A 24,328-nucleotide genomic window follows, 5' to 3' on the forward strand; every position below is an offset into this window, starting at 1 on the left:
GATAAACAATTTCATCACGCAACAACAAGCTCTCACTAAAGACCCATGTCATAATAACAATGACTACCTGGTCACCAAATGAATATAACAACAAATTCACAAGGTGATCATATGACCATTACAGAATTTGACAATTAACCGTGACGATTAAATACTCGAGATGTTGATGACAATAATCTTCAATAACGAATACACGGTCAACAGGATAGCAAATGCGCCTACTTGTCAAAAGTCCAGATGGATATGAACTCATGTATTTTTCTATGTATCTCTCTGTACCCCTTGGGTCAACTCTATTTTTAAGGAGAGCTATACAACTACGTCATACTTCTTTTAGGAAAAACGTCTATCCCGTGACTGTAGCTACGTTTAGCGACCAGATGTGTCACTCCGAACCCAAGCCCACTGTCATAAATCTCGGGCAAACATAATCGAATTAAGTCATGAACAACTACTCCTAATTTTTATTATTTAAGTACAGCTATAGTAAAAAGTCTACACTAAAGTATTGAGGATTTTCCCAAAAATTCCAAAGGAAAGGCCGCGATGTTTTTTCATCTCCGACATATATATATGAATAAATGAAATATTTCAAAGAAAATTGTTCGAGCATGGAAGCGTTTCCATACGACACGTTGCTAAACAGAAGTAAAAAGCAAACTCAGGCAGACGAAGATGAATGGATTCTATTAGGTGTTTTAATGGCGTAAAATGGACGATTGAAAGAGTCGGAGGCGATCGAAAAGTTTTCCAGTCAAACTACGGCGAGAGGGTGGGGGTGAAAAATTCGAAGACGAAGTATCGTCGTGAAGTTCGTTAAACGAGTACGCGCAAAGATGGAAAGTTTCGTTATCTGAAATGAGATCCCGGAACAACTCGATGGCGAAAGTGAATTAAAAATTCGCCAAACGTTCGCTATCCACTGCGTGAAACGATTCCTCGCGATTGCATCCTCTTTCGATTAAAACAGAATCCGTTGGAAAATCGAACGTTCGCTGAGTGCGTGTGTAAACTACTCTGCCCACTCTTTAAATACGACTGTCGTCAATGTGCGTTATTATGATTTTAACTAAGTTTTTATATATATCTCTGTCATTCTCCTGCGCGTGGAGAGAACAATTTATGAAGATGTATATGTATCTTACCAGAAAGTCAATCAATACGTATTTTTATATGATTTTATGCTGTTGGAACATAAAGAACATGGCCAGGTTGAAACGTCCTCGAATTCAAGGACAGGCAGTTTTCCATTTTCAATAACAATCGTCTAGCGTGTCACGAGGACGCACGGGAGGACGTTGAAGAAACTTAACACCTTAGCGTGGAACGGGAGATGCAGGATAAATAATGCATAAGGTGTCGTTCGGTTCGTAGCCGCGAGATGCAACGTGTGTTTAGTCGGAGCTCGTAACGCATCGACAAGGTAAAAACGATATTCGACGTGGCGGGACGACAGAATGCGCTTAATTCGCTCTTTGTATCGTTGTTGGACGAGACGAGATGCAATCAGGAAGCTGACAACGCCCTTGCATAAGTACGATCACGTAGAGTCGGGGATTGCAGAGTCACGAGCTCCGCCTCGTTGTTCGCGCGATCGCTGTAATTCGATTTTACGAAGGCAATATCGCATTCGATGGAATAATACTGCGTCGAACGCGAGAACTTTGTCGTAAAAGGAAAATCGTTCGACCGAATGATTTCAGAAATTGCAGCGAGGCAGGGATCTTAAAATTCAATCTTGAACTTTACGCGGAATAATGAAGCTCGTTGTGTGTTATGAAACGCCATTGATCTTTAACATAGCAACGAAAGAATGACGAAATGTGTACTTTAGATCCAGCAAGGAGAAATATCAAAAGTGACAAGCGATTCGAACAATCGTGTTTCTTTGCTTTGAAAAATGCGCGATTGAAACGCGTGTTTAGTCGGAAACGCGAAATTCACGGACACCGACAATCAACGTGCGAAATCACCGAACCGATAGGAACATCGAAATCAATAGCCGGTTTGTCGGTCGGGCAGCAAAGTGTCGATTAATTGCAGGCCTTTATCAACGATCGCCGAGAATTAGTAACGTAGCTGTGCGAACTTTCTAACCGTTGTTCAGACACAGCGTCGTGGTTTCGTCGACTCCGATGAAATTTGAAAGCAAATAGCGAACGTTGGAAGAACTCGAACGACAAATTCGCGTCCGTAGTTCGCTGGGATTTTCGGACAATTGGAAGGCATCAGGCGAAATGGAATTTTGGAAAAAAGTTGAAACCCTGACGGCGCACGAGGTAGCGGAAACGCAAACACGAAGCTGATCGAAGCGAAAAAACGGTGCTCGGGGATATCGATACGCGGGGCTGAAAGACCGCGAACCAACGTCTACGATTTCGATATACGAGACGCGGACACTGGCTATCGATCCGAGGGACTCATATTTTTCCGCAGTGCTCCGCAATAATATTGCCATTTATGTACGGACCGCAGGGCCGATATCTGGTTCCTTTTACGTAACGTTGCCGTGCTTCACTTTAATTTCAACGTAACTGGAAGTCTCAGTTTGACCGAGTCTTTGATTTATAAACTCCTAGTCTCCGTATTACCTTCCAATTATTTGCCATAAGTTGGAAATCCCAGCGACGTATCCGAAATCTTCCGTATAAACTGTTCTGAAACAGATTGAGTTAAGGCACTCTGATCGCAATACTATAGCGACGAGATTACCAGTTAGAGATCGAGTTTGTCTTCGTCGTGTGTGAATCTGATTAGAAAGTTCTGCCGCCTCTTTGTTATTGTCATCAGTGACGGTCATCTTCCAAATCTATTCTTGTCTTTTCTTCCTTTCTGAACATTTCATCTCCATTTCGTTCTATTTTTTAACTTAACGTCATGAGAAGATTCTGTAAATGTTGTGGTACTCGAGTGATCGACTCTGTGATTTGTGGATTTTGTGGGACTGTTACACACCCATTTTGTATTCCGCGAATCGGTCACCTACATTCGGATACTTCTTTCCTCGAACTATGCCTCTGATAATTATATTAATCGTATGTGTACGCACACCAACCCACTCACACCAGTCAGACTTTTTCTTTGTCATCGTCTATGATTAATTTCACACTTTTATTATACGTTGATATATGTTGATTCACGCTGATTATACTTAAACCAAAGACTGTTACCTGTATGGATAAATAAATCAATAAATAAATAAAGAAAAGCGCGATACTTTGTGGCTTTGAAGCACTTAATGGTTTCATCAAACATCATCGTCTCGGATTCGTTTTAAAATTTGTCGACCCGGTGTTTTTCCAAAGACTTCACGATCAATCAATCCACCAAAGAAGGAAGTTCAGTTGGCTCCCGTTTCGTTTAATCTTTGGCTCACAACTCTCACGAGTGTTTGTCGTGGGTCGTCTGATTTCCCTTTGTTCCCTCGCGTTTGCAGTGCCACAGAGCCATTCGATAAACGCAGTGCGGCCGATTACCGTACTCGTGCAGGTTCGCTCGGTGTAATCTCGTCTTTTCAGTCCCTTTCGAGAGGATTTGTTAGCCTTTCGAGCTTTCACCATCGACCAATCACAGTTGCCGCGACCCCGCTGAAAAAGGAATCTACTTAAAGCGATCGTTAATAATCGAAGAGTCTCTCCGCATGACGTCCCTGTTCTTCCGCAAACACTTACTATGTACATAATCGGTTTTATCCACGGATGAAGAGAGTATTTCTACCGGAAGAATTACGAGGAACGAAATGATAAACGTTGATCCTGACGATAGGAGGCTGCGAAATGTTCCGTCAGTCCATCAAAAGTTTAAAACTGTTGTAAACTCAAAACGTGAAAGGTATAAAACCGACTCGACTGACGTAATCTCATTCGTTCGGAGATAGGAGGAGAGAAAGGAGAGAAGGTTCCTAGTCGTCGAAAGAGTCGATCCAACGACGTTTCTGGAAACGTTGCTAGAGAAAACTACTGCTGAAGGTGAGCCAAAGAACAGCGAACCTCTCGCGGCTGTACGAACGTCGTCATCCAGACTGCTCACGTACGTATGCATACTACGTGGCGTAGAGTTCTAGCCATCAGTTGGCAGCCTCTTGACATTTCAAGCCGAGCAAACGTGGTAACGAGGTAAACGACCGACGTCAAACACTCGGTGCGCCGGTCCTTTCGTGGCTTTTAAAAAGCCTTCGAGCTTTGATAAGTAACGCGCTGCGAGGAAACGCTGCTCCGTTTTCCTGAAACTCCGTGATCTTCCAAGCGTTCGGAACCTTCGACCGCTTTAATAGATAGTTACACGATGGTTGAACGTTGCTGGAGCCACTCTTGGTAATTGGCAAAATCACGAACACCGTTCGAGTGCCATCGGTCGAGCTGCTACGATCCTTGCAATTACGAAGCGCGTATCGGGTGACGTTAAAGCGCTGATTATATCGAAGCAACGTTGGAATTTATGGAAATCGAACGAATTAATATGGAATATAACCAGGCAGCCGAATAGAAGGTGAAATTGGAGATGTACGGAAATTTTGAATACGTCGCGATCCTTCCAGCGATACGTTCCAAGTTATTATTCGCAAAAATGCGGATCATCCGTGATGGCACCGTCCCAATGCAATTTTCGCTTTCACGGCGCGCCGGACGGCACAGTGACTAATTAATCGAAAAATTTTCTACGTCGAGGAATTGCCGAGCTGAATGCATGGAAATATAACGAGATCATTACCATAGAGATATCCTCGATTCATACGCGCCTTGCGTTACGAAAGGAAATCGACGCGGAAAACGAGATGGATACGTGAACGGGGACGTTCGATGGACCGATGACGACCCAGATGCCGCTTTTCACGTGCTTGACATTTTTCTCGTTGCGTCCAACCAAGCTCCGACTGAAATCCAGCTTCATTTATCTCGTCTTAGTTCAAAAATATATACAAATTTATAAATATCTCGCTAGGAAAATGTTCGTGAGTTTTCCAGATATTAATACAACAACGGCTGCGTAAATTAACGGAAATTTTCAAAGATGTAAAGCTTCGTAATCCTTGGCGTTGCGCTGCAAATGGAAAAATCGATACGGCTTGCATTATGCAAGTAACGCATTAACTGCGCGTATCTCGTTTAAAACAGACAAAATTATTAAAAGGTCTTGATGAAAAACTGACTCGTCTCGGGAGGATAAGGATACGCAGAAAGTTACTTCCAGCTTCGTCAGACTTTTTTCCCCTCTATGTATCTGGGCCGGTCGGAAAGAAAACGGTGCGAAGCATAGGGAGAGAAAGGTGCACACCACTCCCAGTATTTACCGTCGCAACTTCCTTTCCTTCGGGGATTAAGCTTCTCGGAGAAGTCGTAACTCCAGGAATCTTCGAGGAAATTCAGAGAGCTCCGCTTCGCTCGTGGAAGCATCGCATAAACCGTGCTGCTCGTAACTGATGTACGCTTGGTCCAGCTTGGACAATTACAACAGCTGTCAGACTTTCTCTAACAGCATACAATTTTTTCGTCTCTCCCGTCCCGTTCTTCGCAGCTGGACGAACAATGTACGAAGAACAGTTCTTGTAAAGTACTTCGATAATTTTTAGTCGGCGATTTGAGAAATTGTACAGCAACATTTTTATCAGAGAAATGATACATGTCTGCGAGTGAAAGAGAAAAGATAAAGAATGTCCAGGTAAAAATAATTTCCAGCGAAAATAACTTTTGTTGACATCTTGAAAGGTGCAAGATGTGTATAAAAATTGAGAAAAATAAAATTATGTTGTCGATGGCTAAGTGAGCTTTGCATACGATCCGCACAGGTCTCGATTCGCATAAATGCGAACCTGTAACTTTGTAACAAAACTTCCCACATGCAATTGCAATTAAAAATCATTCAAACTCATCGAGAACCAACTTTCTGGCGACATCATGATCTTTACATCTCTGGGAAGTTGTCATAGTCGCTCGTACATCGACACGTTCAACTTTCTGAAAGTTTCCCGGTTTTCCGGCATGTCTTCCGGCCAAAAGTTTCGAATCTCATGGAAGATACTTCTTCAAAGCTCGAACTCCGCGCGTGTTTAATTCGCCTTCTCATTGCTACTGTGACATTTCCACCTATATAACGTACAATAGAATACACAATATGGTGCATCTACCGAGTTGAAGCCAAACAGGTTACGCAGGCAAACTAGATCCATTTTCATGCGGCGCGAGCTTTTGCGAAGTGCTTCTTAATAAGCAAAGAGGGAGAAGATGCCATAGAACTTTCGAGAAATCAAGGTTACGTGCGTCGAGTTACACTCTGGTGCATAAAGCGAACGCAGAGTGCGTTTTCCACGTATGTGAAAATGTGCTTGCAGGTTCGCGAGCTGGAGCTTGCTCGTCCATTAGGTTAGCTTCTCCTTGGGTAAGATTCACGCGAGAAGATGTCTGGCGGAAAATACGAAGCTCCTTTCCTCCCGTGTAATGTACAGCTTTGCCTCCGTTGTAGTCGAAGGATGTGGAGGCTATGTGTACGGAGGAGAAAATTCCGTGACCTGGTTGCAAAGGGTTATTACATGGGTGTGCGCGAGAAAGAGCTTTCGTAAAAAGTAAATATCGAACGCAGGTAGGTACTTGCTCGAAGAAAGATGAGCTTTCATACGCATAGTAAAGGAGCCGGCAAGTTGACTATAATGAAATGCGGAAATGTAACGCGTTTCAAATGGAAAACCTCTTCGTTGTACCGTACGCTGTAGCTTCTTTTCTTAAAGTGGAATCGACGGGTGTAAAGTTTTTCACGTTTCGTAGAAAGGAAAGGAAAAATAGTATAAAGAATGAAGAACTGAAAAATCCCTATGTACGGCATCAAAGTGTGAGATGGAAAAGCGTGTTGTCTTGGAACTGTAACCGTTGGTCTTTCGATCACGTCCCACGGACAATTACAGTGCCGGACGAGGCTTCGAAGCGCGAGGACGAACGCCTACGCGTGTCTCGGATGCATCGAATCACGTCACAACGAGGCGGATTACCGCAAGATTGTTCATGAATATTTAGAGAGCGGCAAGGTGTGGAGAAAGGGCCGGCAATACTCTGTACCGAACGTCGAACTCACGAGCCCCGAAATATTGGCGGAACGCGACAGGCTTCACGATGACGAGGGACGAGAGGCGACCGATTTACGCCCACTATTTAATGGCCTCCGAATTTCGGGCGCCTCGCACCGGTCGGTTGCAAATTTACGATAATAACGACGATCAAATCGCGAAGCGATCGGTGTGTTTGTCATACGACCGCTTTACGGGCCATTATTCCAGGGGATGCAAACAGAAGGAGGGGAAGATCGCATCGACAACGAGCGATTCCACCGATTCTCTGCTAATATTTTTATTATTCAAAATCACGACTCCCTTGTAAATTGCAACCAATCAATGGTAATCGGTCGACCGTGCGTGTTCGCTCTTTATTGCCGGCACGACCTGTTTTCGCGATTATTGCATTGCGATTCGGAAGCGCGAATCGGCACAGCCATGTCTCTCTCCCTCTTTCTCTCAGCGCGTATTAATTTCGTATATCGCGATGAAAGTTGTAAAGTGATACGAGCACGCTCGGCAAAATTTACACTCAGCTCCAGCGTGATTTAATCGAAAGGAAGCAAACCGAGAATTCCTTTATACCTCGAGAAAGCGTACGTACCGTAGCTCCAAGTATCGACCTCTGGTTCCTTCGACTTTTTTCGACGAATAACGACCGAACTGGTTGCCCGCGATCTTATCGGCCTTTGCTCCACGATGTTCGCGTAATTGCGATCGTTTGTTCGCGTCCGATTCTCGATTAATATCCCGCACGTTTTCCGCGTAATCTCTGTTCCTTCGCCGACGGCGCGAAAAGCGGATCTTCATTAAAGACCGAGGCTGCGCCAGAAGAAAGAATCGCGCCAGTAAATCTTGGAACAATTCATGGGAGAAAGAAAGCCCGAGGAAGGAAAGGACGATACTTTATTATCTCTGCTACTTGATCGCGAGAAATCGAAGAGAACGTCGTCGTCTCCCAACCCTTTCTCCGATATAATTAAAATCGTCTTATTGTCGTACTCGTTAACGCTAATTTCGAAGACTCCATCTCCGAGAACGGAGGAGTTGCCGCTTAATCGAATTGTCCTGTAATAATTTCAACTGCGATCTTTCTTTAATTACTCCTTTTTCCTGCCATCCTCGCCATCTCTCCGTTCCCTTTTCACTTGCTCCTCGAGAAACGAAGGAAGAAGCAATCTCTGTCGTTGTTTCTTTGATTCCAAGATATCCAGTTCCTCTTGCATTTTCTATTAACAACGACGCGTACCAAGCACACTACGATGAATCTCCATCGCGGAGGATATTTAATTCGAAAAGATGTGGGGCAATTTTATCAGTGGAACGGCTATGTATCTTACGCTGAAAAATTATTTCAACGACTTTGTCCCAATTTCCGATAAAGGAATAGATTCCCGCGGCGTTTTAAACGATATTTACGACCGCGTGCTCAGCTGCTACGAAATTATGTGAGCCAACCGAATGGCTCGTGAATCGAGGAATGCACAGGGATTCGGTTACAAGTAAACGACGCTTGCAGTTACGTTCGTGTGTAACACGATTGTTACGCTCGCGATAAAACCTACGGAAGAGTCGCTATTTTTCCCTTCATTCCACTACTTATACTATTAAGGATATCAGCAATTTTTCAGAGACTTTCATCCCTTAACCGTGATATCTGTCAAAACTTGCAGGCAATTTGGATTCCGTGCGATGGAGATACTCTATTTGGGCAGTTTAGGCAGTTTCAACGTTGTATTTGTTGAATGTAGTTTGTAGGTTTGGAACACTTGCCTAAGCTCTCTCACGTGATAATTTATTAATTAATAATATTAATGAATTAACAAGTTACAGGTTACAATAGATCTCATTATTATTTGATGAATTTACATCGAATGTGACAATAAAATAATTCATTATTTGTAAATTTCGACTAAATTTAAATGAATAAGTTTGTTTATAAAATGTTTATTACACGTACGTGTAATTTGTGATTCGTTTGTTGCGAAATTTTTCATAAAATTTCTAATAATATAAGCTTAATCTCTTTCCTACGGTGGAATTTATTCGACGAATGGAAACAAATTAGAGGCAATCGATTCTCGTTTCGCAGTCAATAACGCGTTAGTGCGAAGTTAGCGTTGATCGCGAAGCGGAGGGTCGTGTTTTTCGTGCTTGCACGACCAGTTCGAGTATAGGGAACGTGGGTGGGCCTGTATCGCGGCTCATTTGTTTCCGCGACGTTGAAAAATGCCGTTTCTTTCGGATGGCTCGCTGCTTGGCCAGCTCAATGTCTCGACAGTGCATAAATACCAGTGTTTCTAAATCACATACACGTATCCGCCACTTGCTTGCCAACGTACACGAATACACGTATCACCTGTGCATACGTGCAGTTTGACGAATGGAGAAGGAACGCGAGCAGAGATGCGTCAGAACGAAAGCTCGCGCTCGAAAAACAGTTCGCGAGACCCGACGACAAAGACATCCCAGGCACATCGATCGACTGTCGAACAAGGAATTTTACTACGAGAGACTATTAGTAGAAAAAATGGTATTCGTTTTGGAAACGCATACAGTATCTCGTGAAAATATTCGAGAACTTCTAGAAACCTTTTATGAATATATTACGTGTGCTATGCGAAACATTTTCAAATTACATTTTACACTGTAACGAGACCCGGTTGTCATGGACGTTTTGGTGAAATTTGAAACAGATATTACAATTTCTATACAAGTTACATGATATTTAGTGCAAATGTATACTTCGTAGGGACTGCAAGAGCGTTTAAACTCAAAAGTCAATTATTACTCACCTTGTGAACCATCTTTAACGCTTGCAGATCAGTTTCAAACTTCATCCATATAGTCGTGACTCATTAGACTCGGATAAAGTCAGACTCAATACTGTTGGAATACAACGATATTACACGCATAGGCACAGTACTCTTACACAGACACCTACACAGACATTTGAATAGGACACTTACACAAGTCATACTCATTACTGTATAGATAGTGGGGTTCAAAATATTTAATGGATCATGGGTCACTACCTAAGTCTAGTCTGAGAGTAACTGGCCAACAATCAACAGTTCTTGCATACGTTGTTAATTATATCACTCGCTTATATACATTTGGTTCTGTAGTTCTGTTTAATAAATATCACTGAATATTATTTTACATAAACATTGTGTCTTCCACAGATTATTAATCTTAACTTCAAGATTAAATTCTAACAAATACGGAAAATGACTTGTTACAGCGCGAAGGAAATTTCAAAATGTTTTATACGACACACACAGTGTACGTAATTTCTATGGAAAATGTCCAAATGCTTTTGTCAACCGCTGTAGTCTGAATACTCATTTGCAACATTTATAATGATGTAATATTCGAAAATATGACAGAAATTGGATGCAAGAAACTATTAAGAAGAATAAATCAGCTCCGTAATTGACAATCACAGAGAAACTGATCTCGAGTGTACAATTAAAGCTAACGATGTTTGGTTAAACACTCGGCAACGTGCAGTTACAGAAAATGAGCACGTAGCACGTCTGGTACAAGGGTTACGTGCAGCAAATGTTGTCGCGGCGTGTTGCCCTCGTAAAAACACAACTTACTTCATAAGTAACTTTATAAAGCTCGAAGAGAACTTGGTATATTCCCGATGTAGCCGTATCCACGCGAATTTTGCGTAACGTGGCCATAACCAAGGACTGCTCGACGCTCAGCTGTATAAATCGAGTCTGATACGACCCGGCGTAAATCGAGATTCGTTGTGAAAAATACTTTAAATCCCGGAAGTGGGTTACGCGACCCGCTTGCCCCTTCGTGCCGAAAGAATCGATGCTAACGTCGTAGATAATAAATAGTCCGCGTATCGAGCTACTTTTTTCTATCTGTGAGTTCGCGGCCTGGTATCCAGGAACCATTGAAAAAGGAATTTTATGAAGCACGTCAGATTCTCGCACCTTCTTATCGCAATATTTATATACTATGCTTCTTGCGAGTTTCCTTTCGAAAGTAGGTTACTTCAAACTCGATTTTCTCAATCGTAATTTCATATACGTAACATTTTACGCTCGTCTCCGAATACAATGGAATCTCGTACAACGCCAGACAATAGAATAACTCGGTAAAAGCACTCAAACAATCGTAGAAAATTTGTGTCTATATCTTCCGTTCTATCATATTATCGTATACACGCGTCTTGAAATTTCATTAGCGGCGGAACGATACTCGAGCATCGCGACTGTGGCGGTGATGTTTGAAACAGACTCGTATTAAATATTTAAAGAGTCAGTTATCCGTTCTGTTGATAAGCCTGAATATTCTATTATAGTACCGTACACAAATTCCGCCTGAAACAGTTTTATGGATATTCATGCAATTTTTTCGTCACGTTACACAAATGTCTGACGCTGGAAAACGTGTTATGCAAAATTCTACCGTTGCCAATCGCCTGACAATATTGCTAGAGCAAATGACCTATTAAAATCAGGGAAGCTAAAACCGCGCGATTCAACGCGCGAAATTCGGAGATGAAATTGGTCCCCCATCGCGCAGAAACGGCACCGACGTCGATTCATCCCTTTTCTCCCCCCTTGTACCCCAACGATATAACGCATCGTCGTTTTCCGTCCGATTTATTGGCTAATCCGATATTTATTGGACGGCGAGGCCAATTTCCAATTTACGCAGTGGTTAACTGGCACGGCCAGCATCGGCACGTTAACTGCACGCGGCCAACTGCACCCACCAACAGGCTTAGCGTTATATCCGGTTTAATTGGATCAGGATTAAATTAACTTCCGCCGGTGATGGAACTTTAACACGTAGGAGGAGAGAGATTCCTCGGGATCGGGTCGTCGTGTTCCCTTGACGCGCTCGTCCATCGATTTCAACCCCCTTGGATTCCCCTTGCCCGCCACTACCCTTTTGTTACCATCCTCGGCGATTTTAATAGGTGATTCATGCTATAGTACATCGCCATAATTTTCCTCGCAGCATTGTGTCTACTTCGCAAAACCACATTGTTCTCCTCCTTGCAACGAGATCATCTTTTGTTCCACACGTAAAATGTATTCCCGGAAAATGGTTAATTACTTAACTATACCGGAACGATGCGGTATATCGTTGATTCGATGAACGTAATTCTCGGCAAAGTGGAGTGCTATAGATAAACAAGGGCGGTTTGGTTTAGTAGATAAATGGCACGGCGAATAGACGCACAGAGCTTTAATTTTCGGTCGAATAAACTGGCAATTTTACCACCGTAGGTAATAACCGTTTTCATACTGTCATTAGCAAAGAAGGGTTTATCAAGTGGATATTTGAAGCAACGTTTATAGCTTAATACGCGTCGTAATCCCCTGAAGAGGACTCGTCTGTCGTGGTAGGCAATTTTTAGCGAGTATTACGTACCGTCGGATTGAATATTAAATTGTTCAGGATGATTAATCGTCGGTATTTCGTCGCATTGATCGCATTCAAAGTGCTGTTAATTACCCGGCTGCGATCTTTATTTCATCCACGTGGAATCGCGTGGCGATTTCGAATCATTCAACACGATTACCAACTGAAATTACAATTACAGTTGTAATTCAATTTTCCGAGCGTCGACAACGAACGAAATAGCTGGCACGAAGCACGCTATTATTTGACCGGAACCCCTGCCAGCCGGAAATGAAAAATTAACAGCCGGCAGACGCCCGTTATTAATGACGATTCCAAAATCATTCTTCAAACAAGGAAAGTCGCTTCGCAGATGAATCGATAGATTTTCCAAAGGTTGCTAAAAGGATTTTACACAACGAGTTTCACCTGTAATCGTACTCGAACGTTTAAGCGGAACAATTTTGTAAAATAATTCACGACTTGGCGAACGTGACTTTAGAAAATTTCCATTTTGCGATGTAACCTCTTGACCAACGTTTGCTCTGGCTAACGCGAAATAACATCAGGAACTCTGTGTAACGTAACTATTTACTTTAGAGATGTCAAAGTTAATACAAGCGTACTCAAGTTTGCCTAAATTTTATTGGAACACTCGGCTTCCTCGTAAATTAATTAATCCACGAAACACGGTGGGACATCGTAGTCTGACCAGGATTTAATCGTTCCCCGAAGCGATCGTGCTCGCAACCCCGCGAAGAAAGCTCTTAATACACCCTCGGGGCGAATGAACGAGCCAACCTTCGACGAAGCCGATGCCTTCATTCAATTTACACCGATGGCTTCGTAAAATATCAGACAATTTTAAACCTTCCCGAAATTGCTGCAATTTCTTTCCAAACCGTAACGTTAAACGTCGAGTCTCGCGTCGAAAGTATCGTTTGAACGTGAACTTATCGGTAGCAGCACGTAATAGCACGATCGATACTTGTAAATTTGTATTATACAGGATATTACAAAACATTAACAGGATACGCCACAAACAACATTTTCTCTGTAGAGTCAATCTGCCGTGTTTCGCAAACGTGCATGAAACACCAAGCTCGAAGATTCATCAAGCATCAGGACCGAGTTTCTCGATACTGAAAGATGGTTGAACGTTGCAGTGAAACGGTTTTCTCGGGCGCGACTTTAATTGTAAATTGCTGCAAGTCCCTCGGCAAAGACAATCGAGGGCGCTCCATCAGAAACACTCGACGTTTCTCCTGCGGCATCGTTCGAGACCGAAGCGTCGTAATGACGTATTTGCCCCGCAGTTACCTGCGACGTATAGCACTCCGTATAAGGTATACCGTTAACAAGCACGAAGACGCGTGATTCCCGTAATCCTCGAAGGGAAACCCTTTGTCCGCGCCCAACCAACGCGACGCGCGTCTTCGGCGAACGCACGGAAGCCCTTTGTCGTCTGCAGCAGAAATTACCTCGAATTAATGCCGCTGGCTTTCTCGAAGATCTTCACCCCGTCGCCTCTTACCATTCGCCTGTTCTGACTGCGTCGCGGAGCTTCCAGCCGAGACAGTTTTCGAGCCATTGTTCTAGAACAGGCCGTGTGTTATCTGCCGATGACGTTCCGCGAGTCGGCCGATATTTACTCGCGAAGACGAGAATCCAGCGTGAAAAAGGGGAATTTTTGCGAGGGAATTCTCGATGACGTGCGATACGTGGGGCGTTTCAAAGATCGTAGCTGAAGGTCGGAAAGTTAATGGAATTTCCGTGGCAAGGATGGAGCCGCGGATCAAGCGTGGGATGTAAAGTAAATAAGAGGAGCGCAATTTTTCACGTTGTTGCCGAGTTCCAGAGGATTATTCACGGACCTGGAATAAACTGAGCTTTCGAGATAAGTCTGAAAGGAAAAGTCTGCGGGATATCGAGGTCAGGAGGAAGCGGACCGCTTGGGACGAGTTGCGGCTCTGCGGCAGATGCGACAAAAAGTCGAGAAGAAGGCAATAGTCGACACACAGTCGGAACATCGTTCGATCTCGCTGTGTGGCTCGGTGAATCGGCGAAAGGGACAATCGACTTGCAAACCGATAATCAAAGAACCTAGTGGAAACATTTACGTAGTGGAACAAAAATACCTCGCTTGAAATTTTACCCTTCCAGAAACCCGTGTTTTTCTTGCATTAGAAAACTCGAGAGAATACAAAGAAATAGCAAACTGATTTTTACGGATTAAATTCGTCCAGCGTATTACCCAATCTGTTGGAAACTGCAGAGGAAAGATCCCACAAAGCTCCATTATTTAGTTTGATCGATCAACGTTGCGGCTCGACGGAAGTCGTTATAGAAAGCTACCACACTGAACGGGATTAATAACCAAGAATAATGCGATTAAAGGGTTTAATTATCGAGCCCGTGCTAGCGCAGTCTTTCCAAACGGCGTCGATCAACGTTGATCAGCCTCGATTCGAGGATAATCGAGCAAATCTAATCTGAATAGAATATTCAACTTTAATTGTTTTCACTATACTGCAATACTCGTTAAAATTGTACGCAGGAATAAACGTCAACGCTGCGACCGAGCTTCCGTTTTCGCGTGCATTTAATTAAAAGTCTTTACAGTTTTTTAATAGAAACGCCGTGAATGCAGTTCGTTATCTCCGTAATTGCATCCTGGTGCTTGGGCTTGACCCGAAAGTTGCGCCGGTGATTCGCGACCCTCTCAATGCGCATTTTTATCGGTACCTGCGAAACGGCCGCGTGCCATATCTTCGTTCAAGCTGGCAGAAAAGTAGTCCACGATCGAACCAGACCAGCGACGAAACAGTTAAACCGCGTCGACCCGGCCCTGTTCCATTCGAGCAAACGAACACGTTCCACACTGATTCGATAAGTCTTCCTTTTTTTATCGTTTCGTCGTTCGACTTCTCTTTGGGCAAACAAATGCATACGCGCTCCTATAGTTCTACGCGCATCTTCTAAAGTTGTTCGGCTGTTTGATCATTCACTTTCTACTCCTTGCATGTTGGTTCATCCTGCTACTCGCTTCTTGTACGCGCGTCCTCGGAAGAAATGATAACATCGCGTTGTACATCAAGGAAACTCGTCCGGCGATTCGCAACTCGTGTATTTGTCTCGATAATTAGAACTTCGCGTTTCTTTTGAGAACGATGGAATAAAGACTGTGTATCTGTTTGAAATTACTATATCAATTAATATTACAATTGCAACATTAGACAATTTAGAATTGTTTATATAATTCTAGAATTAGTAGTATGGAACGCATCCAACTATTATTAATATTATGTAGAACACGTAAGTAAATAAATAAAGAGATAAATGCGTGTTGTAACCTTATTCTATGGTAAAAATCGGCGAGATCGAAAGTTGTTCTGAAATAGAGAGAGAGGGTGATCTGGTGACATGGGACAAAAAACAAATTGGATGATGGATCTGTCTTGTACTTTGTCCTTGTGGTTGGTTCTTCGAGGAGCGTTTACCAATCGATATCGGTAGAAGTAGATCCGGGCAAGAAAAGAAAGAAAGACGAAAGAAGGCGCGATGAAAGAAAGGGGAAAATCGACGGGGTGGAATGCGCGTTACGGCGTGTCTTTGCGGTGCGAGAAGAAAATTGGTCTCCGGATAAAAGCCGCAACGGGAAAAAGCGAAACGGACGTCGGTCGTCGTTCTCGATTTTCCTCCGTTCTGATCAACTTATCTTCGGTCACGTAGCCGACGAGAAGCGTTACGATTGAAAGGCGGCCACTATCGCTAACCGTAAGCTCTTTTTTACTCTCACGTTGATCGCCGACGTGACCGCACGATTTCTCGACTTCTCTCGGGAACAAAACCGTTCCGGATAAAGAACGCGGCAACGTACTCGTATGCCGCAGGACACACCGACGATTATCGTTCGTTCCCACTCCACCTAATGAATTCGTTTCTCAATAAAACTGCGTAGCACTTTTATCGAAACACTTATACATTTACATTTACATTTTCTTTAATTCACAAAGAATAGTTGAACAATTTCGTATAACTGGAAATATAATATATTCGGTAATTTATATTCAGAGATCCCATCGGCTCTTCGGCTAGATTTATCCAATCTTATTCGACAAAACGTCACATCCTGTGCGGTTGTTAGTTTGTTAACAATAATCGATGCTTAAAATCGTTAATCGTGGCGCTTTCACCAGCGATGATTCAGCAGTTGGGTAATCGATTGCGTTCGGTCAGCGTCGATGAGCCACGTGTTGGCTCGGGCTTGCTCGCAAGCTTCTGCCATTAGTCTTCCGCTTTCGAGAGGGAAATTTCGCTCACCCTTGACCCTTGCTGCTTCCTGATATTTCCAATAACGAACGCTATACATCCTCTTTAATCCAGCAACGATAACCAGACACCTTTCACCTTACTCGCCAAGAAAGGCTCATAAAAAAGAAGAAAAAATTGACGCCAGGGGAGATAAATTTCCAACGACATTTATTTATCCGGGATAGTCCGCAGAACCGATGGTTTCTGCGGCGCGTAGCAGGCAATAGAAACGTGTGATAAAACGGCACCATATTGAAACGACACTGGCAGCTAGGACAAAAAGGGGCGAGCAGTCGGAGGGACCTACTAAAGCGGCTTTTCTCTTCTTTTGTTTCAGGAATTGGAGAGGAGTTATACCCTCTCGACCCCAGGGGGTAGCAGCCCCGTTTGTTGTCCGCCCTGCAGCCCGCCCCCTGCACCGGCTGCATACATATCGAGCGCACGTGCGTCCTCGCGAAGACTCGGCGCCGGAAGTGGAATCGGAGGTCCGCCGTCCCCGGAAAGGGATCCCCTGGGAAGACTGTTAAGGTCAGTTCGCTTTTTCTTCTTCTTTTTCTTTTTTCTCGGAGACACGCTATCGTTTAACCTTCTGCTGGCCAACGAGACGTGAAAAATGTTTATTTCACCACTGCCTGCTGGACCCTGTAGGGAAATTCTGCGAGATGTTCCACATCCTTGGGACACACTAATGGGGTGGAATATTTGTTTTTTATTTATTTCAGTTAGTAAGCAAATGAATGGAATATAAGGAGAACTACAGTCGGATTTAAATGACGTTTTGCAACTTTTAAATCGTAACTCCGATCGAAACGGAATCTACAATCCTCGCGAACAATAAAACGGATAGGTAATAATATAAATAAGAAGGTAATCGTCATCGAACGGGGCCACCTGCGTCCCAGCAGGGCGAGCCCATAAAATTGCAGACTGTTCCTGTCGGGGAAATCGTCCGGAAGCAGTAAAACCCTATCCCCGTCCCTATCCTTGTCCAATCCTTTCTCCACGCTTGATCAGCCTGCTATGAGCTCCGCGTAAGATCATCAATCTTACCTGGGTACAACGAATGCATCATTCAACGCGAAGTTGCCACTTAGCGCGACTACGGTTTCGTCGCCTGGGAAATTAACCAGTCACCCGATAAGCGATCCACTGTAACGCCGCGTCCCGCCTCGTAACTCGAATTAATTGGAATTTTAGTGGGACGCTGTAAAAAGTTGAGCAAGAAGAACGCGCAGCAGCTTTCGAAAGCAGTTTGTCGTCGGCCAGGAGTTTAAAGTAGAATTAAATGAGTCTGCCAGACGGCTTCTTATCCCTGGTTTGGCTTGCAAATCGATAAAATGATAAAACCCAGTCGAGGCTAAGCCGAAGCGTGTTAATCTTTCCTGAATTTTCCAACTCCTCTCTATAAGCACGCGTATACTAACTTTAGATGGAAGACAGTTACTGCTTATAGTTTAAAGTAAAAAAGGAAACTATGGAGTTTCGCATTTATTCAAGAGACTGTTTTTCTTCATAGTTAGACGATACGCTTGAAATCCCTTTCGATTCAATCAAAATCAACATCTTCCAATCCCTTCGGTGGATCGATGTAATTCAAGAATCACATTCGACCATGTTTGGTTTGTATTCGATGCAACGGCGACGCGAAACGGTCATCGGCGTTGTGCCAACATTCCATTAGCCCGTGATGCTTGCGGAATTAAGCAAATTCGTGGAGTGGCGTTCCTGCACGTGGTCGGCCGGTTAAACACAGCGAACTTGGTACTTGCAGATTCCTGAAGTCCTTCTACAGGGAGCTAGGCACTCGTGATCCACCCCATTTGCCGGCATGGGCGTCGCCTCTTCCACTTGGCACCCTTTGTCCGGCGCACTTTCAACCGCACCTGCAGCTGCTGCACAAAGGCGAGCAGGAGCACAGGCTCGAGAACATCAAGCCCGACCAGATCTTCGCCCCGGTTAGGGTGAGTGCTATAAATCATCCCGCGGAAACTACTTCGTCTCTGGTGACGCGACGTACCGGTTGTTGACGTCGGTCGTAAAACTTCTCGCGGACTCTACCGCGATGGACGTTCGGGAAGGGGAAACAGGAAGCAGAGGAATCCCTTGGGAGGAAATTTCTGATAAGAAGAATCCTGCAACTTTGTCGTTGTAACGCGTAGAACTTGAATTATCTACCTCGGTTCGTCCTCTCGCGCGATTGTAACTTTTTAATCTTTTTCTCGCTGGGAATGCTTGGAAATTTAAATAAAATTCAAATCAAGTATTCGAAACAAGGGAATGTATAAATGCCACGGCGAGGCTATATCATTTTTCTAGAGTTGCGAGCAAGTTTTCCGAACGCAGAGACGATGACATTCTACGTCAATCGTATTCGACAGGGTAGTCCCGCCGCCCGCTGTACATTTGCATGATATCGACTACGTAATTGCGAAAGTCAAGTTGCACGGACAGCCGGCGATGCAACCACGATTTTCTCCGTCGAACGCTAAAACTTTCCGCGGTAACTTCGCGATATGTGAAAGCCAAGTTACCTATCCGCATCCCTCGCTGTCTAAGTTTCACGTTGTCGAATTTCCTTGACGAATCGCCGCGAACTTCCACTCCGTTGTTTTTCCTCTTACTCTGTCATTTAGTCTGCGTTTAAGATCAAAAAATCGAAGAAATCAAAATCGTTTCTTTAACTTCTACTCTATCATCACACGGCAGACAAAATAGGTATTAAAGGAAAAAAGAACAGACGTCGTAAAATTGTCTCTAGTCGTATGCAGTATTTCCACGTTTTACTCCGATCCAGGAAATCCCTTTCTTTTCGAGTTCCTTCTTTCACGGTCCGGCACGGATATCCAAGTCGATGTTGCGTTCTAGTGTCCGTCTCGAGCGAGCGACACGGATTGCGTCTAAAAACAAAACGAAGGAAGATGGAGCGAAGCGATGGGGCCGGGTTAAATCGCTCTAAGAAGAGGATGAAACAGAAGGAGAGCCGTCCTTCCGGATTTTCGACGAACCATCGTGAATTGACTGGGAACCGCCGTGCTATGTCTGTCGATGTTTGTTACCATGAAAGATGAATTCTCTCCGGGCAAAGCCGTCGTTTCACGTAGGAAGTTTCGATACGTTTCACCTGCTGATCAAGGGAATTCTTGAACAATCGAACAAAGAGCCTTCGTTCCTGTCTCGTACCATCGAAGATCCCTTCTGCACGGAATTTAGAAGTCAAGTATCCGATGGAGAAGGTAATCGTACTGCAGTGAAACATCGAGATATTATCGAGACATCGATAGAAAATAGACTGTGTGTTTGACGGAGCAATCTAGGGCAGAGTAAACGTTGATCGTAAAACGGGCAAAGGACTGGCAATTAGAGAAGAATCTCGGACATTCCTACCGCGCAAAAAGTGCTTTCCTCAGACAAGTGCAGACGGAGATGATAAAAAGGATTTTCAAGAGAGAGAGAGAGAAAGAGAGTGGAAGCTCGCGTGAGATCGAGGAAGAAATATTCCCGAACCGAGATTTTCAACGCAATTAAAGAAACCGCCTGAAAGGAGAAATTAGACAATCTCGTTTCTTGTAAGTTGGAAGCTTCGAGAAGCGTTTCCGAACTGGGTGAAAGAGAATAAGGTGAAACGTTCTCGGAAGGAGTTGAACAACCGACGACGGTGGCCCACTCGAAGACGGTGGCCCACTCGAACTCTTTCCGATGTCGTTTCCGATAATAACATGAAGTCGAATCAAGTCGAGAGTATCGTTGCAGAGGCATAGCTCCTTCGATTCTCGAATAAAGAAGGTTTTAATCGCGCCTCGAAGATGCGGCGAACAAAATCGTGAAGAAGCGCGCGATCACTCGTCCGGTTCTGGCGTAACGAGGCATTGTTCTGTCGTGGCTCGATAAGATGGCCAAGCTTCGCTTCGTTAACATTTCTCGAAAGGCCTTTTAACCAGACAACGCTGATAACTTCTGACAAAGCGCGCGAACACCGCCTGCCTTTGTGCCTGGAAGGACGCTCGGTGATCGAGCTTCGATCTCAATGGACCATTTTAATTTTGCCTGTACTTGGATCTCATCCTACGCGAGCTTCGTTCAATCAAACAAAATAATTTCTAGCACGAAAAACTGGAATTTCTTTTAAACGTCACTCGTGCTGAATCGACTTGAGTTAAACCTCGAGACTCTCAGAGTAGCGAAACTGTTCCACCATATTTAATTCAATCGATACAACGTCTCCGCCTGCAGGCGTTTCGACAAGGCCCCTTGGGCTTTCGGCAAACTGCAATCAAAGCGGCACGGTCGTAGGCGTGAACGACAGCCGAAGCATCGATCACCGGAGCCAGCCTGTCAATTTACGAGGAAACTTGTACACACGGCACGAGAACGTATCCAACGTGGAAATAGCGACCGACTCAGCCATCCGCTTAACATCTCAATCTTCCCGGCCTTAATACCGGCAGTATCTGCCGGCAGCACCGCGAACCAAAGATTTATCGAAGCCACAATGTATCCGTCCGCCTCGGAATCTCCTTATCTTGCGGATATATGTACGTATTCGAGTGGAACCGAAAGATCTCAGTGTCGCTCTATCTGTTTCGATCTTTCGGAGAGCCGACCTGCGTGGCTGGAAAAACGTGATGTCTAAATGGAACACGTGCGACTCTTTTATGATCTGTTTTCAGAATGGCAGTTTCGTTCGACGTACGGATAATAGACGGTATTGATCGGCTGTTTCGCAGGATTGAGAAGAAAACTAGCTGAATATCATAGGAGAGAGCAGGTGTATCACGCTGTATTACACTTCGTTCATCAGGCGTCGCAATTAATAAATGTAACCGTCTTCACTAATCAGAGATTCGAAGCTTTCGCAATTTCGTGTTACAGAATTGTCAGAATCTTCGGGTACGAACCGATCTGTAATTAAGCAAGTTGTTACGCTGCAGGTACATAGAGACACGTGTTCTTCTCTCACAGGTGAAGTCTCGATTTTTCAAATTTCACTTCGGCCTGTAATACCTCGGTGTGATAAATCTTCTACTTTCTCGTTCACTGTCATTGTGTAAATACCTCGTATCATATGGTAGCGATAGAGGCATCAAACGAAAATGCTACTGCAAGAATGTCAAAGGAAGAAAATTCGCGAAGAAGATGTAAGCTAGTCGAGACGAAAAGCGTCGCGACCCCGACCTCGATAGATCATTCTGACGATGAAATTACTCTTTTCACAAACAGTTCTGTGTGTCGTTTCGCAGCATCCGACGTTGAAGAGGTCGATAACACGAGCGTGTAACGGAGCCAGGAAACGCAAACAATGCGCCACGTCACCTGGAAACGTGCACGTGGAAAAATGAGCCTCGTAACCGTGCTATTCGAGGCTCGGTATCGCGAGAACGCGAGAACAGGCTGTGACGGCAGACACATGGCCACGTCAAGGTTGTGCAAGCCCGATATACCCTCCAAACGCGAACGAATTCGCGCCGTACAGTCGACAAACGTGCCAGGAAGAACAAACGGATCGTTGAAGGGGGACAAGCTTTTAAAGCTCTTCTGACCCTGTTCAGCGAGTTTCTTTCTTTACTTCAATACAGCACGGTATAAAAACGCAGAAAGAAATGAAACGAAATTAAAAGCTGAAGACTAATCGTTTAGTTAACGAGAATCGAATTCTTCCTTTTTCCGATTTAGAATCTTCAGTTCAATTTATCGAGTCAGCATTGCTGTAAGCAATGAAAGGGAAGAATTATTGGGTCGATAAATTCCACTAAAGCGTAGAATTTATCGCGTGCCCGCGTGCAAAGAATGCATGGCGCCATAATGAGCGCGTTTACGTCGCGAAGCGCCGTCTTGAAGAACGTCTTTCCGGATCACCGACGTTCCAGGCCTCAACGTTCGTCTGTCGGAATATTATTTCCATTTTCCCGGGCGCCCGAGACAAGCGCAGCGACGAACGCTCTCCGAGCCGGCCAGCTGGAAGTAATTTCTTTGTCTCGATGCTTGCCACGGACGTGTCTAAACACGCCTACTCGCGCCAATAGCTTCTTCATCTGGGACTCGCGTTCGGAACAGTAAAACGAAGATATTGTTCCCTTCGTCTTTCATCTGTTGCCTCCTTTTTGCTCGTTCAAGTGAAGAGTACTGTTGCTAGACCATCTCGACGCTTATTTACGGACACGCGATCGCTAAGAACGAGCGAAACACGTACGACAAAATAACAGATTTGCTATTCGGTGTATCCTCTTGGCCACGATTTTAGCGTAACTTCTAATTTTATTGACTAGGTATAGAACAATAACGAAAAACTCCAAGTTCGAAATGCATTGAAAATACGATGTAGTTGAAAAAGTATCCCAGTAATTTTAGAAAATTATAGTTCGTGCGAACGATTGTACATTACAACGAAAGTACCAGAGCAAACAACCTAGTACTTTGTTTCGTTTGGATCAAAATTCGATATTTGTTTATTTACATTCTTCAGTGGTCCCTCTACGTTCTTGTTTGTAATTCGAATTTGTTTGTTTACCAACTATGGTCACATCCAAAGCACAAAATACAAGATCTAACGGAGCTATAGTATCAGTGAATGCAACACTATCTCGATTAGAAGCGGCAAACTATACTCAAGCTGGCTAAATAAACAGATTAGACGAGCTGAAATCACGAGGTTCACTGGCGTTGATGGAAATAGCCGGTCAATAAAGCACGGCAAGTCAAGAATCCCAAAACCCTCGGCAATGGAGGACTCGCAATAACAGGCTACGGGAGGTCTGAGAGACTATAAAGACCGTAGAGATAAGGAGGCTACGGTCGAACACCGTTCTGCTGAAATAGTAGAAGTGGAAGGCTCGATGAAATCACAGGGTAGACCTAGCCACCCGTTCAAACTGAACAGCTGAAGCGAGCATTAGAATACAGCCAGCCTCGGGGATATAGTATCCGTTGAAACGAGAGAGGCATCAAATAATAATATACAGCAGATCGTATGATCTACTTCGAAGGGGATGGGAAGATTCAAGCAACAGACCGTAAAGGGACTAGAATCACGGGATAATAGCTCAGGCCGACAGCCTCCTGCGGTGAAGGAGCTACATAGCAGGGTACCATGATCATAGAGCCCTTTATAATCTAGGACAAGCTGGGATGACGTTCACCGATAACGAGGGCGTGGCACTAAACCATAATGCAAAACCTTTTCGCAACTATCTCTCTGTCTTTTGCGAAATTGATATATTGTCTACTTTTCCAAACTATTCCGTACAACTTTCAAGTACATTACGTGACAATGATACGGTTTAATACAACACAAATAGCAGGGTTAACGAGCTCGTAGACAACGATGAACGATCGAGTCAGATCGGTAAACAATCGGGAGAGATTTCTAATCGATAATCGATGAACGATGATGGAACTCGAAACACGCGATTCTGTCCTCTGATAATCGGTCCCGTAAGCAAGTTCCTGCCCTACAAAGGGTAGCTCATCGCGTGATCGATCGGCAGACTAGCAATTGTTACGGCATTACGGTACAAACGACTTTCTCCCTTTATTGGCATGGCACGCGCATCCCCGGAACAATGGCCGCGTGCACAAAGCGCTGCGCGAAAAACAATTTTG

At 44.1% G+C, this 24,328-nt stretch overlaps 1 protein-coding gene across 4 annotated transcripts in view; it reads left to right on the forward strand.

Moving 5' to 3' along the window:
* The window catches only part of LOC132912561 (uncharacterized), a 171,229-nt gene that overhangs the window by 104,542 nt on the left and 42,359 nt on the right, over positions 1–24,328 (forward strand). For all 4 annotated transcript variants that reach the window (XM_060970060.1, XM_060970063.1, XM_060970061.1 and 1 more), the window contains exons 4-5: positions 17,070–17,260; positions 18,504–18,693. In XM_060970060.1, coding sequence (XP_060826043.1) covers positions 17,070–17,260; positions 18,504–18,693 — 381 coding nt within the window. The remainder of the gene's footprint in view (positions 1–17,069; positions 17,261–18,503; positions 18,694–24,328) is intronic.

This window comes from Bombus pascuorum, chromosome 12 (genome assembly GCF_905332965.1).
Source record: "Bombus pascuorum chromosome 12, iyBomPasc1.1, whole genome shotgun sequence".
NCBI classification, from domain to species: Eukaryota; Metazoa; Arthropoda; class Insecta; order Hymenoptera; family Apidae; genus Bombus; species Bombus pascuorum.